General features: G+C 39.1%; 1 protein-coding gene across 4 annotated transcripts in view; it reads right to left on the bottom strand.

The window, feature by feature from the left end:
* pard3bb (par-3 family cell polarity regulator beta b) overlaps positions 1 to 22,799 on the bottom strand; it is a 235,392-nt gene that overhangs the window by 79,766 nt on the left and 132,827 nt on the right. For all 4 annotated transcript variants that reach the window (XM_069662799.1, XM_069662800.1, XM_069662801.1 and 1 more), the window contains exons 19-21: positions 21,568 to 21,796; positions 9,566 to 9,676; positions 8,814 to 9,194 (exon numbers count right to left, since the gene is read on the bottom strand). In XM_069662799.1, the coding sequence (XP_069518900.1) occupies positions 8,814 to 9,194; positions 9,566 to 9,676; positions 21,568 to 21,796 (721 nt within the window). The remainder of the gene's footprint in view (positions 1 to 8,813; positions 9,195 to 9,565; positions 9,677 to 21,567; positions 21,797 to 22,799) is intronic.

Raw genomic sequence — 22,799 nt, 5'->3', positions numbered from 1 at the left:
GTGCAACAGGGCGAATACAGACCGAGAAAGGGTTTATTGTAGTAAAGAGAGCAAGGGGGAGGAAGGGATGGAACAGACGAGTGCCTCTTGAGAGCTTTTCCTTATTAGCCAGGCTGAATCCTGGCTTTGAGTCCGGAAAACACACACTCTGGGCCCTCTCTCGTCTGCTCTCCATCACTTGCCCCCCCGCCACCACTTCTCATTCCTTTCTGTGGTCCTCTTCACATTCTCTACTCCCAGCATCCCGGTTCAGTTTATTCCCTATTTTTCCTTCTTTCCCATCCCCTGTGCTCAGTCTAATTTGCCCCTTTAGCCCTGGACATTTTCTAAACCTCCCCCGCTCATTTCATTCATTGCATATCCCTTCTTCGTCTACCTCGTTCCCCACCTTATGTGTTAAATTATCCTAAAAGATCCACTTGGTCTCCCTTGCCCTCTGAATCCTGTTCTCTGTTTCTCCCTTTTTTTCTCCCACTTTTCTCAATCCTGCCATCCTTTGGGTACACTCATATCTCCTTTCAGTCCCCCAAAATAGGATTCTAAGGTCTCTCTTCTCTTTTCATTCTGTTTCCTCTACTTTTCTCTATTCTTTATCCTTCTCATTCTGCTTTTAGAGCAAAATCCCTCTTTTCTACAACACTTCCTCTTGCTAATTTCAGTTCTGCAATTCTAAACACTCATTCTGTCTCTTTCTTCTGCAAACCTCTCTTCCTCAATCCCTTTCTTTAGCTTCCTCCTCCTCTTCATTCTTAATCCCACTTAACCTTCCATTTTACCTCCCTTTAGCTCCAAAATACTCCAAACTACTTTCTCATATCTGCCATGACCCTTGAATCGGCTTGCTTCTCTCAGGTTTCAAATTAGCTGAAAATCCCACATTTCTTTCCATAATTTCCATAATAAGCTCATTTGTGGGAGAAACTAAAGACCCCCGAATATGATTTAAAGTTCAGTAAAACTAGTCAGTAAAGGTAAGTCAATTAATGTGTTCATTAATGCTGTGATCCACCATCAATTCAAGAAGGGATGGGCTGTTTGAAGCAGTTTTAACAAATGAAAAATTCAAACATTATCTAACATGTCAGAAGAGCAGAGAGCTAGATATGTGAATGTTGCAAAGAGACAGGACTTAAATAGGATACAGTGCATTTTGTGCTTATTCAAGTTATTCATTTATTTGTTCCAAAAGCTCCAAAATCATATAACTACCCAAAGCTAGCAAAGATACATCCCTTAATACACGTACACACACCCAAAGCCCCCGCCCCACCAAAACGAATTACCTATATGAAGCGAGTGATGTGGAAAACAGCACTCGCACAGACCAGCCTGGCAGCCACTTAAAGCATGCGAGCATGTATTACTGTACGTGTGTGCACATGTGTGTATTGCGGTCATGAGCTGAGAGAGCGTCTGATTAATTAACATGGAGAAAGTGACCAGCCAAGCAACGCTAAAAGCTAATGCTTCTCTCCTGCACGAGCTCCCTCTATGTCTCTCTTTTCTCTATTTCACAATTCTGATTCTGTCAAAAGCACCTTGGGAAGTAAGATGAACATATTTTATATACGCAAGCTAAATTAAGGTAATGGTCAATATGTAATTGGTATATGTAATTAAAGTAAAGTTATAGTAATAAGCAATAAGTTGTAATCTCAAAGATTTCAGTTTTGTTCTCTTTGGCGGCACCAATGGCAACAAAACAGTATTTGCAGGAGCACACTTCCCAGATATCCAGACTCTATAGGCTCTATCCCCATTGTGTTACCTAATGCGGTGATAGTGACTTAACAACAAGTATTTAAATGAAAATCTTTGAGATTATCACTTCAACATGTTTGCCCATGTGTAGCATCTTAGCACGCAAAAGAAGCATTGGTGTCATACTTAACAACCAGTAATATCTCCCAGGGAATCTGGTGAATTGCTATACAGAAAGAAAGACTTTCACTGTATGATATAAAGCCATAAAAAGATGGCTGCTCTTCCAATGCTAAAGTTTTCAGAGTTTCTCGCAGTGGCAGATGGTGAGACAAACGTAAGCCAACGGCAAAATCACTTCAAACATGTTTATCCTCTTTAGTCAAGCTAACCCCAAAACAAACACAAATGGAGCAACACATAGATTGGGGAAGGGGTAGAGCAGAAACTCTGTCTTTTTCTCGGAGCGTTACCATTTTGTAAGTTTTTCCAATCTAGCAGATTCTTATTGAAGCCTGATTTGGTGATACCATGAAAAAGGAGCTGTTGTCATAATGACCAATGATGTATTTGTTTATGGTATATAAAGTGCTTGAAAACAGTGATGTTGTGTGGATACAGTGAACTACTGTATGGTATACTGTTTAAGTTTTACATGGACCATTATAGGTTAAGACATCCGTTGCAGGCCAATGCATTATATTTTCATAATAAACATCACTGTATCTTTTCTTTAGGTTCCTTTCTTTCACTCAAGTGCTGCAGTACCTCTCTCCCTCTCTCAAGCTCACTCCACTCTGGTCTATCCAGCCTGATTGTTTTCTAATTGGTGGAGTGCCAGAGGTCGTGGTTGTTATGGTAACCTGCAAGGCACTTGGAAGGGTTAGGTGGTAGTGGTGGTGGTAGTGGTTGAGCGAGGGTGGGAGGGGTCACCCACTCAAGAAAACGGAGGGCAGCACTCACCCAAGGCTTGGGTGGTCACTTCAGAAAATGGACTTTGTGTGTGTGTTTGACATCCTAACTACCTTAGTTTTGTATGTGGACCGAGTGTGTGAGTGCACAAGACAGAATAAATGGTTCCAGTAAGAGGAGGAGAGGGAGTTGGAAAGAAGTGTACATGTATATGTAATATACAGTATATATGCATGTGTGTGTATGGAGAAGGTAGGCAGAAAATCCTTACTTCCCTCCCTCTGTGAGCAGCTCAGGTCCTCCAATCATTCCATCCGTGTGCTGAGATAGAAGAGAGGGGAGAGGAGCTGCAGCAGGGTGGACGCCAGAAAAAGAACTGCAACTCTACATTAAGCTGATTGAGTTTGAATTTTTTTCCACACTTGGCTGTTTTTTGACGTCCAAAAAGCTGTCTTTCTTTTGGCTCCACCCGACTTAGTAATCATTTTTTTGTTAAATATTTAGATAGTCATCAAACAGTAAAGGCGGCGTCATCAAGTTGTATTTCAGTGTATTTTGGCAGAATTGTAAACTAGCGATTTGATTGATATCTCAGCGCAGAAGCTCAAATGAAAGCAACCTGCAGATCTTTGAGTGGATGGCCGTTTCATTAGTTATCATTTCATGATTAGATGCCTCGTATGGATTTTGCCTTACATAAAGAATAATGACATGAGAATACTACCTTCATGAAAAGAGGTTGGAAGAAAATTGAAGAGTAATTAAGTAATAAAGCAGAGTATTTGAATCTGTGTGTGTGTGTGTGTGTGTGTGTGTGTGTGTGTGTGTGTGTGTGTGTGTGTAAAAGACATCTGCATGTGTGTCTGTTTCATCTCCAAAACCGTGAAAGAGCAGATAAATCAATTTCATTGAATTTGAATTTATGGTTTAGGACAATGAATGTTGACTTTCACTGTAACTTGGGTAACTACCATCCACAATCACCACTGCTTTCCTGGGCTCCCATAGTACATTAGTGCTGTCAAAATTGGCATTACATTAAAAAATCATTACAGCACGCCACACGGTTGTTGTTTTAGCTCGTTTCAGCGAGACTAAAGTTAATTATTAATGTATCATAGTGACGTTGTGATGCATTCAAGGATGCTCTGTAACCAAGAGTGCGCATGACGACATACGAGAACTTGTGAGCTCGCAAACAGCCATGGTAGTGCTGATTTTTTTGTCACAACGAATATTAATTTTAATGTCCGAATATCCGTTTTTTTATTACAATTTGGTTAAATATTCGAATTTAGAATATTTGTTGACAGCCCTATAGCACATAGTAACATGAGAGTTCTCTTTAGACGCATACAAAATGTTGCCACATCCCAATAGGGAGTTTGTTCTCGAAAAAGGCTCATCAGTTACCTGTAAGTAGTTTGGTTTTGCAATGTCTGATCTTAAGCAAACCACTGTCCACTGTAAACTTTGTCTGAAGTCTATGGCAGCTATAAGCAGCAGCACAGCTATCGTATTCCAGCACCTTAAACAGAGGCATACAGCAGAGTCAGAGTAGTATGTCCCACTGTCAGTTGCACAAGATAGTGACAGCCAGAATATTTCTGCTAAAAAGCAGGTAACATAACAACATCAAATTAAGTAATTGCAAATTAGGTGTGGTGCTTATATAAACATGTGTTGGTAGCTTTTTGTGTATGTGTATGTGTGTGCATGTGCAAGTGTAATGGGTTCACTAAATGAGTCTGCAATAAACTCTGCCATGCATAAGGAATTGAGCTGGCTGTGGCCTTTAGATTTAAGGTGGTGGTCTGGTTAAAGCAGACAGTGTGATATATTACTATGCTCTGTGGTTGAATAACTGTCCTCCCATTATAGAGCTGTTTAAAGCCAACCACTGATAAATAAAAATAAATCTAAAAAAATAAGTCTCTTAACACTCATAAAACAAACACACACACACTAATGCAAAATGCAGCCAGACACATAAATGTGTGCTGGGGGATATATCTGAGTCTATTTTATAACCTTGAGTTTATATGGTAATTGCCAGACAGCACAGTCCTTGTCAGCTGTCTAAAGAAGCAGACATGACGTTTGAGTTACTGTGATGAAACTGTTGTTATTTATTTGTTTCATTCCTTAGCAAACTAAATTAAGCTACCATGAGGCAAACTATTATCATAGGAACCTTCTGTGTGCTACAGAGGATGATCAGATGATCACAAAAAGCACAACAATAGCGATGTCATCATTTTGTAATCTACTTATTAGGCACAACTTGTTCCACATTTAGTATGCTGAATAAAAATAGCACAAATCATTTAAGATGATGTGTAGGAGCCAATTTGCATTCCGGAGCTTATAAATGGGAAGCACTGTTTGTCTGGTCAGGTGTTCCGCCTGGAAGCTAAACAGTTTTTGACTTGAATGTAGAGACTAAGCCAACGCTTTAAGCCACTGAGGTGCTACACCACGGGTTACTTAATTGATGCACCTTACCCGGGTCTGATGCATGTCCGTTGAATTAAAGTCCGAGAGACAAACTTTTCCTTGCAACACTTGTCCGTTTATTTTCTCTTCCTTTTAGTGTCCATTAAACTCGAACACACACCCAGACACACACACGTTGCAGTAACTGGTTGCAGTAACTGGTGGCAGCAGTTACTCGTGTCGGATGTTTGTTGCATGTATTTGTATGTATAACACTTTGAATTATTGTTCTATTTCAAAGATAAGAACTTCTTTTTGTATCAGTAATTTTATAAAGTTGCCACTAAGGCGTATATGAGAAGATCAAAGCCTAAAATGCCAGATGTATAGCCAACATTTCAAAGAACTGTTTATTTGTTTCTGGTGTGTTTGCATTATTAAGTTATCAACATAATCCAACACTAAAAAGAACAAGATAGCGCCTGTTTGGTTGTTCAGCTTTTCTGACCTATTTCTAATTTCCATGACTTGTCGTAGAACAAACAGCAGTATATCTATCAGGGCTGCACGATTATGGCCAAAATGATAATCAATTTTGAGGTCACAATTATTTGTTAATTTTAGGGACACGTTTTTAATTTACATTCACATTTAAATAAACGGAGCAACGCTTTCAGTTCCATTTTGTGCTACTTTCCAGCTCAAGTAAAAATTTTGCATCAAACTAAGACTTAAAATTAGGTTCTTCACCTGAATTTGGTGCATCTTCTGGAAGCAAAATATAAACAAAATTGTACCAAAAAACGTTTTACCCAAAATTAAATCAACAGAGCTCTGTTTTCACTTCAGTGTGCTACATCCCTCCTAATATTAAAAACCATCAAACTAAGACTTAAAATTAGGTTCTTTACCTGAATCTGGTGCACCTTTGCATTGGTGCATCATTGGACTGAAATGTCTGTCTTTGGGAGTTGGGTGGATAGTGTGTCACGCTATACAGTGGCACTGTTATGGATGTCTGACTAGACACTAGACAAGGACGGGGAGTAGTGACATTATTCCTCTTGGTCTTCATGTACTGATCATGCTGCACTTTGAACAAGTTAGTTGTCTTGCTATGCGGTGCAGACGCAGGTTTCATGCACTCTTTTCATATTATTCTTTCTTGCTTAACATCTTGCCCTAAACCCAAAATACCTCCAAACAACCAATGACGAGCTGTTTCAGGGGACCGGTGTTTCAGTTTAACGAGTGACTTGCTCTCTCCCTGTTTTACCTCAACAACAAGAAGAGTTCAAAACGCGACTCAGCATCAGTAGCCTACATGACAATTTTGCACAAACAACAATTCGAAGACATATATTATATAAGTACATTTTGAGCTTGATGAAACAACAACAAAGAGGCATTCACGAGGACAGCTACATATTCTCTTCCCGTTTTCAACGGCTGCTGAAACTACGACAACCACAGGTGCATTCGGCTGAAAGATACCAGTTAACATGAACCGAAACACCGGTCTCTGTTGTTTACACTTCCACTCTAAACTGCCTTTGCAAGGTAAGCGCTGATAACATGACATGCTACGTCCCCCAAAAGTGAAGCCAAAACCTCTCGATTGCCCCGTGGGGGAGTGGCTGTTTTAGGAGGGGTGTTTATGTCACTGCATTATTCTTACTGTGTGTATGAATCTGTATGTGCTCATAGCTCTACTGAGGTGCTGATGGAATGGAGTTCTTTGCGATTTTGTTTATCACTGTCTCCCACATGCACACTGCAGCTCCGGCCTCCCTTGACACACATTAGCCCAAAGTCACGCACACACAGACATCGCTGACACACTACCTTCTTTTTTTGGCACAATCGATTACTGTCAGCCAATACCTGGACTTCCTTCTGTCTGCATCATCAGGTTTCAGGAAGTGATGATAAATGAATGTAGCTATCTGCCAGGACTGCTGTGGCCATGGGTATAGGTTTCCAAAATCAAGACATTAAGGGAGGAAGAAGAAAACTAAAGTAAATAAATATTGGATAAATTAAACTAAATAGCCACAAATTAACACTGTGTCAACAACTGGGATCGAGTACATCTTGTGGGAAATCCCACAATCCATGGGACTTTACTGTGTGGACCTAATGGAGCTGTACAATTAATAAAATCATGGGTTATAGTATTTAAGCCAGGCAAAAATATGCATATTTACATAACCAATCAAAATAAATAGATTATAATGTATGCAAAGGGATGTGTGTAAGCCTGAAGTTATTGTAATATAGTATATATAATTCATCTAATAATACAAATTGACCAAAAAATACAAAATTAAAGAGTAGACTTAAGTTATGAGAAATTACTTTAAAGTAATAATCTCGAAGATTTTCATGTAAATAAATGTCTGTCAAGTCACTTTCTATCGCCCAATGAGGTAACACAATGGTGAGTGAGCCTATGGCCCACTGATGAAGGCCTTTGCATTTGCAGTATACAGTAGAATTATGGACTGGGTGTCTGTGGCGACAATCACGGAAAAAATCATAAGTGGTGCCCAGTTAGTGACGCGTTTTCCATCAGCCAGCAGTGGTTGGTCTGCTAGAGAGGGTAGGCGGAGCTAAGCGGCTGCTTTTCTGGTCTCTGCACGTGTTGCAAGGAAACAGTAATCTACTAAAAAAAACAAACAAAGAAAAGATCGATGACAACAGATACAACTTCAAAAATAAGTGAAAATCCAGAATTTGACGCTCAGATGAAGGCAAACAGTCTAAAAAGGAAAGTGACCGTCAGCCAGGAAAATGAAGAGTTACAACTGTAACAAAGGGAGCCAACCGTAGACATCTGGTTAAATTGGGAACACTCCCACAATTACTGCATATCGCCATTAGGGGGGCGCCCAAGAGAACGATACTGAAATCTTCAAGATTGTCAATTAAATGGTAGCGTTTCTTTATATAAAATAAAACACAGTTGTGTCTCGCACTTGACCTTAGTTTGGTTTTGGAGCAACCTTAGAATCAGCAATCTTTTATATATTTATCATGAAGGAAACAATACGAGGAACACAGAGCGTCAAAACTATTTCCTTAAAGCCTCAAGCAGGTTAACTTCCAAGACAAGAAAAGAAGACAAGAAAAGAAATGTGTGCATGTGTGTGTCTGAGTGTCAGACTGTCGGTACTGGTAGACATATTCAGAGTAAAGTGAGCTGTGACTGACATAATGAAGGTAAGGTCTAAGGATTGTTGAGCTGAGAGGAAGACAGCGAGTCCTGCATTGATTTTTTTTTTTTTTCTTTTTTGAAGGTTACACACAAACACAACAAACATGCACACACACACAAAATATGTATGTCAAAATGCATACGAGTTCACAAGCGCTCATTCTGAAGTTCAAAGCAAGCACAAGCAATCCAATCTTTCCCTTTTGTCTGCCTGTCTCAATCTCTCTCTTGTTCACAAACAAACACACACACTAGTCTGTGTCAGACAGACCTGTTTTAGACAGGAGAGGAGAAAAAGAGAGAAAATGAAGCATCAGCAAGATAATACTGTACTGTAAAACTGGACAGGAATTGAAAAGGAGGAACCAGGGAGATGCGTGCCTAGCAGTGCCATATCATCAAAGTGAAACCAACAGCTTGTAAATTTAAGACAAATTGAAAAATTGATATTGATAAAACTTGTTTTTTCCCTGCTAACAAGAAGCCCTCAAGAAGGCCAGAGCTTATTTACAAATCTTAATTATATGCTGAGGTGATGGTGCCTTACCTGTCATTGGCGTTAGCAGAGACAGGAGGAGACGTTGTCCCAGCTCCTGCCCGTGGTTTATTGACCTTGGCGTATAGCCTATCTATGTGGTCATCATCAGGCATGGCTCCTGGGTCGTTACCATGATTTCCATGCCCTGGAAAGGCAGATGGGCCTTGGGGGGAAGGGGTGCGGGCATAGGAGTGCTGAATTGCACTGTAGGGGGGTGACTGAGACAGTGGCTGCGGCACTGAACCCATATCACGCTCCCTGAAGGTTTGTATTCGGGCATAGTTTGGGTCTGCGTCGTCGTCCTCAACGTCTGGAAATGCCATCCCCCCGCCGACACCTTGCTGGTCTCTGGAGCGGTGCTCTCGCAGCTCAGGATGCCCAGATTCAATTCTGAGAGACAGATTGAGAGCATGTTAAAATGTCTGTGTTAGAAATGGTGCTGAGTTAGAAAAAAAGGCCTTACAAGAGGAACATTCACCATCATCATAAGCACACCATTAGTATAGAGCTCAGTGATGTAAAGCATGGTGTAAAGAGTGAATAACAGCATGGAAAAACAGACAAAACTAATTAATGGCATAAAGTTAATAGAGAATAGAGTTTTAATGTGTTACATGAAAATCATAAGTGAACAATCATCAATCTGCTGTCAAGGCAGAAAACAGAAGATGGAAACATAATTTTCTTTAATAACAAAATACAGGGGAAGTGAATATACAAAGTATCTGAGTCTGCATGTCAGCAAATGAAAAGCTACCCACCTTTCCCTCTCGTCTTTCATCCTCTCAAACTCGTGATCACTCAGAATGTCGGACTTCTGTCGCTGCAGAGCTGCTTTTGCCTCCTTCTTCTCGTCTTTTTTCTTCCCAAACCTGGACAAAGACAAACAGTGTTACAGACAGGAAGACAGAGGGGTGTGCATCAAACAATGAGAAGGAGATAGAAAGTCATATTAATATAAAAACTTGTAACTGTATGGGAACCGCCACTTCTCGCTAGCATGTACATTTTGAAACTGGTTGTGATAGCATCCGTCCATCCACACAATGTTAATGCTGTAGGTATAAAAGGCAAATAGATAAGGCTAAATATGTATCAAAGATAGTTCTAATCCAGGTAATTGGAAAAACAAATAGAGTGGCTGTCCACAAGTCTATACGTATTGGCTAGTGGCTCTTAGCAATTTAAAGAACACTGAAATAAACAGATACTCAATAGTTCAATAAACTAGAGAGAGGGAGGCTTGATGTAAAGCTATGGCTCACCACTTTAAGTACGTACTCCATATACAGCCTAATCTAAATTAAAAGATGACATACACAAAATAGACCCATTTAGAGTGGCCACATATCAACTGCACCAGTCAATACAGTTTGTGTAGTCAGCATCAAGAGCCCATTTAGCACTACTGCACACAGCACAAGTCACTACCTGGAGAAGACCATGAATCACAGGCACACAAATACACACCTGACTACACCTCATAACCAAATGTGAATGAATGTGAATGAGGGCTTCAGAATGTGTGACACACTGGCCTTTGCTAATGAATGAAAAAAATATATAAACAGTATATCTGTGTTTGTTTCAATGACAAAAACACATAAACTCCTGACAAATTAACCAACATTGTATCATCTTTATCAGTGAACTGCACTCAACATGTCTATCTTCCTGTATAGTATGTTTATAGTTCATATTTTTATTATAGGGTTGCTGTGGTAAGCGCTGTCGCCTCACAGCCAGAAGGTTCTTTGTTTGAATCCCGATTCTGACATAGGGGGCCGTTCTGTGTGGAGTTTGCATGTTCTCCCCCTTGCATGCACTGGTCTCTGCGGGTACTCCGGCTTCCTCTCACAGTCCAAAGACATGCTCGTTGGGTTAATTGGTGACTCTTAATTGCCCTTAAGTGTGAGTGTGAGTGTGAGCGTGAAAGGTTCTGTGTCTCTATGTGTCAGCCCTGTGATTGACTGGCGATTAGTCCAGGGTGTACCCCCCCCCTCTTGCCCAATGACTGCTGGGATAGGCTCCCCGAAACCTGGGGACCCCAAAACAAGATAAGCAGTACAGATATAATGGATGGATGGATGTTATTATAGTTTAATATAATGTCTTGATGTACAAATGAAGTATAGTATAATTTCTTGATCTAAATATTTCTATCTTCTATTGTTAGCATATATTTACTATATATGTATGTAATATATTGTATTTATATTTTCCTGGTCCTATATTTTTTTGCTTGATAATTTGCTGCTGCAGAACCACAATTTCTCAGATTGCAATCAGTAACGCACATCTTGTAGTTTCACTAGATTGAAAAAACAATGAGGAGTGACTGATTTACAGGAAGTTTGGGTGAACTTTTCTGTGGATGACGGTCTTTTATATATTTAGCCATTGAGGGTCAATCAAAGGCTAATCTCTATTTAGGGACATGGATTTCCGGGGTGCCAAGTTTAACTTGAGATGAATTCCCTTGATGCTGTGTCACGAAAGCTGTTCAGCGTTCAGATTTCTCGACTTCTGATCTCCGTTCAACAAATGAGCATTTACAAGTTTTCTTCTCCTCTTCACGACAGACCTGACAAAGCTTGAATTTTTACTTCTAACAAATCTGCATCATAATGTTTAAATTTCGGCAAATGTAAGACAAATAAATCACAAGAAGAAGTTTCTTTTTCTGTATCAATGCAGCATGCGGAAAAGGAAGTCTTGACGGGAAGTCCATTATCGCCTGCCGCCCGGCACGTTCACCGGTGTCCCCAAAGGCTATATCGTCTCAGACTATAGCCGATGGGATCCCAGATTGTTCTAAAGCTAAACATTTCACAACAAATAGCCTGCTCACATGCTAATGGTAAAAAAAAGGGAAGAAAAAAGATGGCTGTACGCATAAAAGTTCATTAAACTTCAGGCTCAGCAGTGTTACAACGAAGGAAGGAATGAAGGAAATGCTTCATTGAGCAGGTCAAACCTTCTTAATAGTTTGTATCTCCAACATGAACACCCTGCCCTTTTAACTCACCTTGTTTCATTTATGTCGTGATTTTCATTGATGCATTGTTCTTTTGTGCAACCATCTGCTGCTGCTGTTTTTAAAGTATCACTAAACCTGAGTGTGCATTATTTATAACAACATTCATGGTCATTTTAAAGAGTGTGATTCTGTGTATGATTGTTTTGTTGTTTAGCCAGAGCATGTCTGTGCATTGATGTATTGATGTATTTAAAGGAAACAAACAACCAGGATCGTAGAGCTGAGCCAATATGTTTCTTTGAAATGCTTAATGTGGACTGGGGGGGGGGGGGGGGTAATAATGACTATTCATCGCCTGCAGAGGGGGGCTCAGTGGGCAATGAAAGGCTATAACCGTGCATGCATTAACAGTGTGAATGTGTATTTACCTCACAGGGGACTAGCCTTGCTCTAATTACTACTAGCTACAGAGTTACAGGCTTACCCTTCACTTCAACTCTCTCTCTTCCACTCACTTACCCTTCATTCACCTCACTTCCTCTTTACCTTTTCCTTCAATTTCACCTCAGCACTTCTCCTGCTTTTCTCTCATTACCCTCATTTCTGCTTCTTTCTATCCATAGCTTACCTCGTCTTCACCCCTTCATCTCCATGTCTAGTTTGGCACGTTGCCCCCTTGGTTTCAAACACTTCTCTCACAGCACTTAACCTCTCCCATCCCCTCCTCTCCTATCTTCTATGCTGTCATTCCTGTTTCTTGTCTCGCTTCAGATTTAAAACAGGAATAAAAAGAGGAAAAAGAACTGGGCGTAAAATGTGATTTGTCTGTAAGCAACTTAATTTTCATGCTAGTTCTACGGATTAGCTTTTTCCACCATGACTTATCACTTGCAACTGTTACCTAAATGTCACCACATCACACATTTACTAACAGAGTTGAGACTTACTTTCCTAGTCTTGAATGTAAGTTATTTTAGTTGCCATTTTTCAAACCACTAACAAATTACTAAATCAAGATTAATACTAAAAATGATTTTAAAGAGCACCAGTGATATTTAAAATAAGAAATCGTTACAATCCTGCACATGAAACAGGTACATCGTGCTCACACATGTTCTGTCTGATGCTAGAACACGTTGCATAAATGTACAACATTTGAGCCTGAGCATTAATTGACAAGGAATATCAGAGCAAGAACAGCTGATGAGCAGCCAGTAAGGATGAATACATTACCTTTTGTTCTGTCATTAGCAGGAACAGAGTGATGACTCATGAATATTCATGATCTAACACCATAATCTGTATGGAAAGTGTATGACTGCTGATGTGCACGCAAGGTATCATTACAAATATAGACATAGGTCTCTTAAAGCTTATACCTCAAGCCTGATGTCTCACTAAGGAATAACAAAAGTTTCTTTGGAATTCCATGTTTTGTTTCATGGTTTTCAAAGAGTTTTGATTAAACATATGTATCACCATACGTCTGTACTACATAATACACGTTGAAAAAGCGAGAGGGAAGTAGTTTTTATAGACTGAACTGATGTCAGAAGAATGTTCTGAGTGCCTGTGGCTCAGTGGTAGAGCCGGTCGTCTCTCAATTGGAAGGTTGAGAGTTGGATCCCTGACTTCTAGTCACATGACAAAGGGTACGATAAAGAACCCCAAATTGTTCCCAAAGGCATAGCCATCAGGTATGAATGTGCATACATACTGATTGGAGATTGGCACTTAGGCCTTTGCCATCAGTGTGAGTGTGAAAGGGTGAATGTGACATGTAGTTTAAAAGTGCCTTGAGTGGTCGGAAGACTAGAAAAGCACTATATAAGTACAGTCCATTGACCATTGTGTAAATCTCAGTGTTATTTCAAGATGTACACAGTTGTTGAACATAATACATCTACATGTTAAAGGATGATGATACTTTCCTCTCTCTGTTCCAAGCCTGTCTCCTTGAATATATTTTTAGATAACAGCTTCATAGAAATCAGCAGTGAGTACATTTTAACACATACACATTTAACACATCAGAGTGTAAATGCTGTCGTCTTTCCGAACACTTTAAAAATATCTCTGTATGCACCATCTGTACAGATGGACAGAAATAACGATCCTGACTGCTGTGTCATGTTGGGTTTAGCTGAATTTGCCAAGACAGGTATAGGTTATCCAATTTACAGGCTGGATTGTGTTAGATGTCAATGTTACAAACCTTCTTTCCCTTCACAAATTTACTGATGGCAGTCCATAAGGAACAAAAAAGAATCTAGATAAAAATATTTATCTAAAGAGATCTAGATAAAAGTCTTGATCTAGAGATCAAGATAAAGAAATAAAAAAAATCCCTCAATTTACGACTCAAAACTTTTCAATGACTTTTCAACTTTATGACTAGCCTTACCACATTTTTTAAACCCACATATTTTCAAACCTTAACCAGATGGAAGGAGAAGTCAGCATAACATTATACCTGGTAAAACATCAATGAGTCTAAAACTAAGCATTAAACGGCTGCCAGACACACACACACACACATTCAAATGCACAGCAGATTGTTCAGAGGGCTGTTCCACACTCGTGCTTCTGAATAGTGCATGAGGAGAAAACTCACTGACAAACGAGCAGAAAATGAGTGCAAACATCTGTGACTCTCACTTCACCTATTCTTTCTATTCTTCTGCTCCTCTCTCACTGCCGCCCTCTCTCACTCCATAGACACGCCTCCCTTTGCGATTATTGGCAAATGGATCCCAAAGGGAACGGGGGGGATTGACAAGTGTGCTGCGATAATAAGCACACTCACACATGCACACACACACACACACACACACACACACACACACACACACACACACACGTACATAAGCAGATAGACACAGGGTGAGAGCACACATTGACATGCAAGCACAAACAGACAGACAGTGATGATTGGCAGGCATGACACAAGTCTGTGACACTCCAATGACTTCCTGTCAGGATGTGTGATTGGCAGCTGGTGGGTCCTTCCCCCCTTTCAACCATTTGCTCTCTAATTATGAAACAATGGCAATATGAGGCAATGTCTGGTCGGGATTTATCAGCATGACGAACTTAAATCAGACACAAATTCTGTGTCCCATTTACCAAAAACTGAAAAAGATGTTTGGTTGCAACATCGCTATAAAGGTGGAGGTATATGCTACCTGATCAAAACAGCTATGACATGCATTGGTTACCTATCTGAATGTGGGTTTTCATGGATTGTCTGTTTATATTTCCAATGATAATGTTAAATTAGTTAATTTAAGTATCAGTTATTTTAATCTATTTTGTAATCAGTTAAATTACATTTGATTTCGTCCTCTTCCTAAATCCTTCCACAGTATTTTGCAGAATACCCTTTCTACAATGCAAGCCTTAATAAAACCATCTTTGTTGTCTGTCATGTCATGTCTGTTAATTGGCAAGAGCCCACTTCCACAGTTGACCATTGCTTTCAGTGATGGAGCTCTTCAATTCTAACGTGTGGTTTATTATGACCACCTGGAGTGAGTGGAGGATGAAGGAAATACAGTATGCATTAATAAGAGGTGAAAGAAGGGACTCAAAGAGAAGCATTGCGCTCTAAAACCAAAAGTTTAGTACTTTTTTCCCTTCTGTTCATATGGTTTTTGGTCGGTGGCTGTGTTCTCTGTTTTGTGTTTTAAGCTCTGCTTTGGTAAACCTACCTGAGAAATAAGATTTTGTTTTGAATGTATATTATAAAAATGACAGTCAGCTAGGGCTGTCAATGAATATTCTAAATACAAATGTATAACCAAAATGTCGTAAAAAGCGGATAATCAATTATTAAAATCAATATTTGAAATAAAACCTGCACTACCGCTGCTGTCTCGCAAGCTCTCGCATGTTCTCGTATGTCCGCACGCACACTGTCGTGTTTTTGGAGCATCTTTGAATGCATCACAGCATCATTTTTTACGTAAATGATTAACTTTAATATTGCTGAAACGAGCTAATACAACAACCATGTGGCGTGTGGTAATGATGCCGGAGAAGTGAAATCCCAGCCCGGCCAGAAAGAGAGAGATTCTCACCCCCAGCATCAACATAGAACTACACTACCAGTCAAAAGTTTGAACATTTTCTCATACAAGTGAATGGGAGAGTGTGTCCAAACTTTTGACTGGTAGTGTAGTTCTATGCTGATCTTTTAACAGGCATGTTTATGTTTTAATAACTGCATCTTTGCAAGTAAGTTTATCTCTCGTTGTATTGTTACACTCTTGTAGACATAGTGTGCAAAAATAGATATTTTATAGTTCAGAACTATGTGGTTTTTTAGAAGGAATAATCAAACGTCATCTTCAGCAAGCACGTATGTGCACGGACAAATACAAAAATATACAGACAAAAATATGGAGGCTAGATTGATGTGAGTAAAGCAGTGCATGATGACAACCAAGATGGCAACCATGCATTTATAATCACAAATTCTCATAAATTCACACCATTTCAATCTGAAATGAACAGCATGTACACATAATTTACAACACACATTAACAGTCATATAAACATGACGCACTGGCAACAGCAGCTCTGGCCCTCTTTGCTTCTGCTAGACCTTGTACATTCCCAGTCTCGCCTAATAGATTTCCATATTTTTATTTGTACAGACGGTCTCTCACACCCCTTCTCTATTTCACAACTAGGTACGCGCGCACACACACACACACACACACACACACACACACACACACACTCATATGCAAACACACAGATGACTGAACAGCTCGGAGAACCATACTCTCAACCCCCATTAATTATGTTTGCATTGTCTGCAGAGCTTTAAGATAGGAATGTACATATGTATGTATGTGTGCGTGCATGTGTGAAGGGGGGTGTGTGCAGAATAAATGTTCATGGGATTGCCAGATTTGTTTGAATATCAACCTTAAAGGTCTAAGCAAGAAGAAAAAGATGCACAAATTAGAGAGGAACAAAGGGTCACACAACTACAGACAATCTGAAGACACACATGGACACATGGACGGACACACACAGACAGACACACACACATAAGGGCCGAGGAAGATTCACAGCAACCAGGAGCCAACTATATGCCAACCATCTGACTGTGTGACCAATCATGTTTTATCACCACATGAATATTCATGATAGTAGAATGGTTTCCACTGTGCACGCACACACACACACACACGCACTGATGATTGGCATAGCTGATTGGCAGGTGGTGGCAGTTCAAATGACAGGGCCAGCTGTCCCCTTTAAAGGGCATTTCAAACTAAAATTCCGAGCCTTACTTGTGTGTTAATAGTTAAGTAAACATGACAGTAAAAACATTTTACTTTTCTACTCCTCTTCACCCTCTCATCACCAATCTGAAGAAACACATTGTAATCCTGTCTTTTATGGAATTTACAGTCTGATTTGGAAAAATTGATCTCCAGTACAATAATGAAGAAAAATGCTATTTGATTTATAGCAGTGATACTAATATACGTCTGAGCAGCTGGTGCATGGAAAGAAACATAATGTAGTATTTGGTAAATAAATCTTAGGTGTCAACTGTATAAACCAACCAATAATAAACAGCTGCATTTACTCCTGTCAAACCACAGGCTTTGGAGTAAGGTTGAGTATCCCATACCACCTCTGCTCCAGATCATAAGGCCCATAAAAGCTGGCCTTAGATGAATATGACAAATCAGCAGCTCGGCAAAGACTGAACTGTACTGAATAGCACCAATTTGCCTTCTCAGTCTACCTCCATTATATGCAATCAAATGCAGATAGGGAGATGGAGCTGGAGGGAGCAGACAGAGAAAAAATTGGAATGATGCAAAGATTAGGGGGTTGGGGGGTGGTGGGGAGAGAGGGAGAGAGGTTACTGAAAAATGGCTAGAAAGAGGGGACATGGAGGCAGGGGAAGATCACAGTGGGCTCTAATCAAGGCCCTCTTATGGGGATGAGAGATGGGCTATAGAGGAAAGGTCTAACATTTCCTTGGGTGGATTATATAGTTTCTAGAGGCACTTAAAGCAAGATGTGATGGGCGTACTGGTGGTCAGATGAAAGGATGATAGAGGGATAGAGGTGCATAGAGGGTAGGGTTGGACTGTGTACTTGTTTAGTCACCCTCACCAGTTTGATGTTCTGCCACAACATGGAATATGGAACATCGTCATTACACTGATAAACACACAGGTTTTGGTTTTAGCAAAAAACAAACACAACGATGGGGCAATGAAAACACAAACTAACATACTGTCCTAGAACTTGCAGCCAGAATTTACTTATTAAGTAAATAAGGACCTATAATGAGCTGTTATTTTTAGTATGAGTCAGTGCTTACCACTAAAGAGCCCCTGCTTCTACTATGTCAGTGAATGGCTTCACCAGTCGTGAGGAAAGAGATCCACTTTATATAGATTAAAAAATGTTTTCTATTGATGTTTTTTATGTTACGCATTTGGGGCCTTTTGACACAGACATTTGTCATAAAGTGTAGATATACATTTTTTTTTCAAATTAAACCACCAGTTTCAATTATTAGCATTTATTTTGCAAGTGCCAGCTCACCAATACTTAGTAACTATATATCCTGGTGTGGTCTATAGATGTTAGCATGTGTTGAAGTGACACGTCATTTGAATGGAATATAAGTAAGCATTCAAAACATATGCACAACGTGACACCTGACTTAGAAACACACCTAACCAGTGAGAAATGTCTAATACACGTAAAACTTTTTACAATTACTTTGTATTTATGATCACTTTATAGACTTATCTGATATAAGTTGAAACTTCTTGACATCTCAGAATAGGTATTTTAGATATTTCACTTTATTTTATTGAGCCTAGGAGATGATGATTTAGATGACTGTATTACAGATACCTCAAAAGGTGGTATACGATATTCATTTACTTCTCTCACCCACCTTGCATGTTTGTAACTGTGATTAAATTAGACTTGTGCAATCTTGAAAGTTACACAAAGATATCACTAGGTTCGACTTACTAGACTACATCATGTTTCCACATAAAACCTGCGCTTATTCAGACACAAGGCAAGCATGTAAAAATGCTGTCAGATTAATGTAAAATGGTTTTACAGTGTGTGTAAAAGATTTGCAGCTGTTTTTTGCCACAGCCCTCTCTCATGCACATTGCTGGTAAGTATACATTGGGGATGCAAACACATGTTTGGTGGAAAAAAAAGAAGCTAATTTGAAAAGGAAATAAAAAACTGAGAGTAATGTATAACCATGTGGAGAAAACTTGCATGTATATGTCCGGTTGATATGCTTTATAAAGAGATGTTTCTATTTAATATACTAAGATAAAAAAAATAAGACAGAAAGATATGTAGTAAAAAAAAAAGTTTGCAACTTTAACTGGGACAAGAGGGCTCCAATCTATGACGAGGCATGAAGTGTAATTTATTATGGATTTTAGCTTTTTTAAAGTTTCCCAAGTAATGTTTACCATCTATCATGTATATTATATTGTTTTATTATTTTATTTAATATTGTAACACCTGCATGCCTCCCACACAATTACAGCTATTCATGAGGTTCATGTGGTGGCAAAGAGATGATAAGTTCCAACCAAGTAAGTGAAACATAATCATCTCTTAACATTGCATTTGTTTACTAGGAGATCAGATGATCTTGACCTCTCCAATATGTTGGACACTCAGATATACAGGTATGACATTCAGCAGCCAATGGGGTATCTATTTTTCTCTATCTATGGTGCAAAGCTGTTGGTGTGACTACACTACAGATAGTAAATAAGTGAGTACATTGGGGTACTTAAAAACTAAAAGAAAACTTTTCTTGTTGACATGACACACATAACTTACAGAGTATAAGATGGTAAAAGTCAAAACCAAATAAAGTAGTCTACTAAAAATGAGCCACACAATGCAGTGAGGAAGTGGTGTGCGCATTAGCCAGCTTCCCAGCTTTTCATTATTAATCAGCCTTGGTCCAGCAAGACTGGAAAACAGTGCTGGAATGTGAGGACCTTCCAACTGTTCCTGATGGGCATCAAATGTTAGTAAAGGGTTCACTCATATGAGCGTGATAGAATGTGTAGAAATATTCAAGGAGATTGCAAGTCACCAATTACATTAACACCATGGGAAAGTCATTGAATTCAGAAAAAACGAAAAAGGTAAATAGGGTGTAAATACCAGCTGCCAACAAGGTAAAATGGAGATTAATAGAATTTTATCTGTGATGCATTGCAAACTATAATTTGAGAGAATGTTTTTCAATGAAAAAACATTGCTAACAAGGTCTCTTGCGGCCTCTTAAGTCTGGTGAACTGACCCTTTATAACGTTTGGTATACAAGGGTTTTTTTTTTCCATTTGCAAGGTCTCTTTTTCATTTCTAGAAAGGATGTAGGATTCTGAAGGGCAAGTGATAAAACTGCCACTGACGCTACATTTAAAAATATCCTTACAAGCCTTATTGTTGCACAATGTGCAATGATGAGTTTAAGTGGCTAACACACTTGCATTTGAGGAGGAATGAAAAATATGGAGGCAGGTGAATAAAGGCCAGGTCTGTACAGACTGTGCAGAAAAAGACACATATTTGTATCAGCCCTCCCATCCCATGAAATGTTCTCTTTGTGCCTGAAATTGATTTGATATAATTATGAACAAGCTTAAGAATAAAGAGCCATTCACACACTCAACTGCATGACAAAAGCATAATTTTACCACCATGGAGGAATACTTCTGCTCACTGCACAAAAATCTCCACTAGTGACAGGATGGTATGATGTAGGTATGAGGAAGTAAAGGCTCGAGGGAAGGGTGAGAAAAACAAGGTGGAAAAGAGATGAAGAAAAAGGTGGACACTTACAAAGTAAGAGCACTGAACCTATTCAATCCAGTAAAATTAGTGCATATTAGTCTAATTGCCTAATATTTCACTTTAAATAACATACCATTTTCAGATATAATTATTGTGATTAAATCTGACTTTGAAATCTGGAAGTGTTTTCTGTGTTCTGGTTCACACAGTCTGCCTTTGTAAGTGCCTTCTGAAAGGCGTCAGCTGTATTTTGTAAATGAAATTGCATGCAAGTATTTTCTTAAGATCTCAATCTAGGTAATGGTCATGTGAAATCCCATTACAGAAACTACCATGGTAAAAGAAAAAGGTGGAAATTAAGATAGAAAGTACAAATTGTTCATTGGAACACTTTGCCCCATTCATGCTGTGCTTCTACCTATGCTCCATTCACACTGGAGGATATAGTGTTAAAGTTAATCACATGAAATAGGTCTGACAGATAATTTTCAGCACTTCTTAAGGAAATTGGGGCACCACTCTTAGAGTGGTCTTTGTGTGCCTGTGAGCATGTGATAGTGTTTTGTGGAGGAATAAAGACCTCAGTGTTCACATTAGAGGGATATTTTTGTCGAGTATGATGCATGAGGTGTGCACAGATTGTGCAAATTCATTTTCCCCTAATGACAGAAATAGTTGTGTACTTAAATGTAGATCACAAATGTGATTACCTGACATTAAATAAAGACAAGATTTATGTCTTTTACATGGTCATGGGGTACCTGGATATCATATTGACATGTGCACAAAGCTTCTGGTTATTGATTATATTTGACACAAAACACAAACATTGCTGCTGATCACTGGAAAAGTTTCTTTCCTACTCAAAGAAACTCACTCTCAAACACACACACACACACACACACACACACACACACACACACACACACACACACAGTTACCTACCTCAGCAGGCCAAAGCCTATTTTTTTGCTCTTCTTTTCCGTCTCCTCAGGCTCCACTGCTTTCTTTTTCTCTTTCTCTTTTCCTTTCCCCTTGTTCTTTTCCTTCTTCTTTGTTTTTGCTTTCTTTTTCTTGTCCTTTTTGCCTTTCTCCTCTATCCGATCACCAGCTCCCTGGCGGGATGAACCACTTGCAGGGGTGTCCCGGCCTGAACTTTGCTCCGAACCATCATCTGTAGGGAAAGTAGAAGGAAATGAGAAAGATAGAGAGTGAACAGGGTTTAAAAGAGCAGAATGTGGTAGCACAAGAAAATAAAAAGTGAGAAAGACTTTATTCCATCATAATGTTAGCTTTAAATTGATGCTTAATGGAAGTCCTAAACCTTTAATTATAGTCAATTCCATAAAACTGACCATTCTAACCTTCATTTATTCACAACTTAATTGCATGCTGGGAAAATTCCTGTCACAAACCCACATGGGACATGTGCAGTCTGTCACATTTTTCATCATTTAAGTTAATGCAATAATAGTGATTACAATGTATAAAGTAAATTACTAAATTGAACATGATCACATGAAAATGATGACTAATGATAGTGGAGTCTGGATTTGACATGTATGAACCCTCCTGTCCTTTCCTTATGTGCTTTCTAAGGTTTAAAAGGACTTTATGAAGCTCCTGGATCGGCAAATCACGGTCACCATATTAACCTCGACCCAGTCAGTCACTAACTCCTTGTGCTTAATACACATTTTAGTAAACACTCCAAAACATCTACAGAATCACTCTTAGTTATTAATTTGATACTTCTGTCAAAAGTTAACAACTTTTTGGCCAGTTTGAGGTGAACAAGGACTCAAATAATTGTTTTTGTATTTAAATCTCAGTTTCTAGTCTACAGCATTGTCAACACTGTGTCCATCTATTTCCAAGTAACATTAAGATGAAGTCACTACTGTAAAGACTGGTTTCCAGTGGCAGAGTTTAGGGATTTAGCTAATGTTCTTTGCCATTGTGACTCATTGCAAAATCCCACAGCATAACACAATGCAGTAAAGACCATGTATCAGGTAATCGCAAAAACACAAGCAAGCGCATTAACAAAAAGGAACATGCATGTAATGTACGTTTTAAACAAATGAACAGGCCACATACACAGAAAGATAATGGGGAAACTTTTCTACTTAAAATCTCCATGACAGATTTATTAACTTAACAGTGAATTAATTAAC

This window comes from Semicossyphus pulcher, unplaced genomic scaffold (assembly GCF_022749685.1).
Source record: "Semicossyphus pulcher isolate SPU_LCO1_2020_fin unplaced genomic scaffold, fSemPul1.0.p SCAF_15, whole genome shotgun sequence".
NCBI classification, from domain to species: Eukaryota; Metazoa; Chordata; class Actinopteri; order Labriformes; family Labridae; genus Semicossyphus; species Semicossyphus pulcher.
Note: the sequence above shows the minus strand (reverse complement) of the source record. Positions and strands in the feature narration are given on the sequence as shown.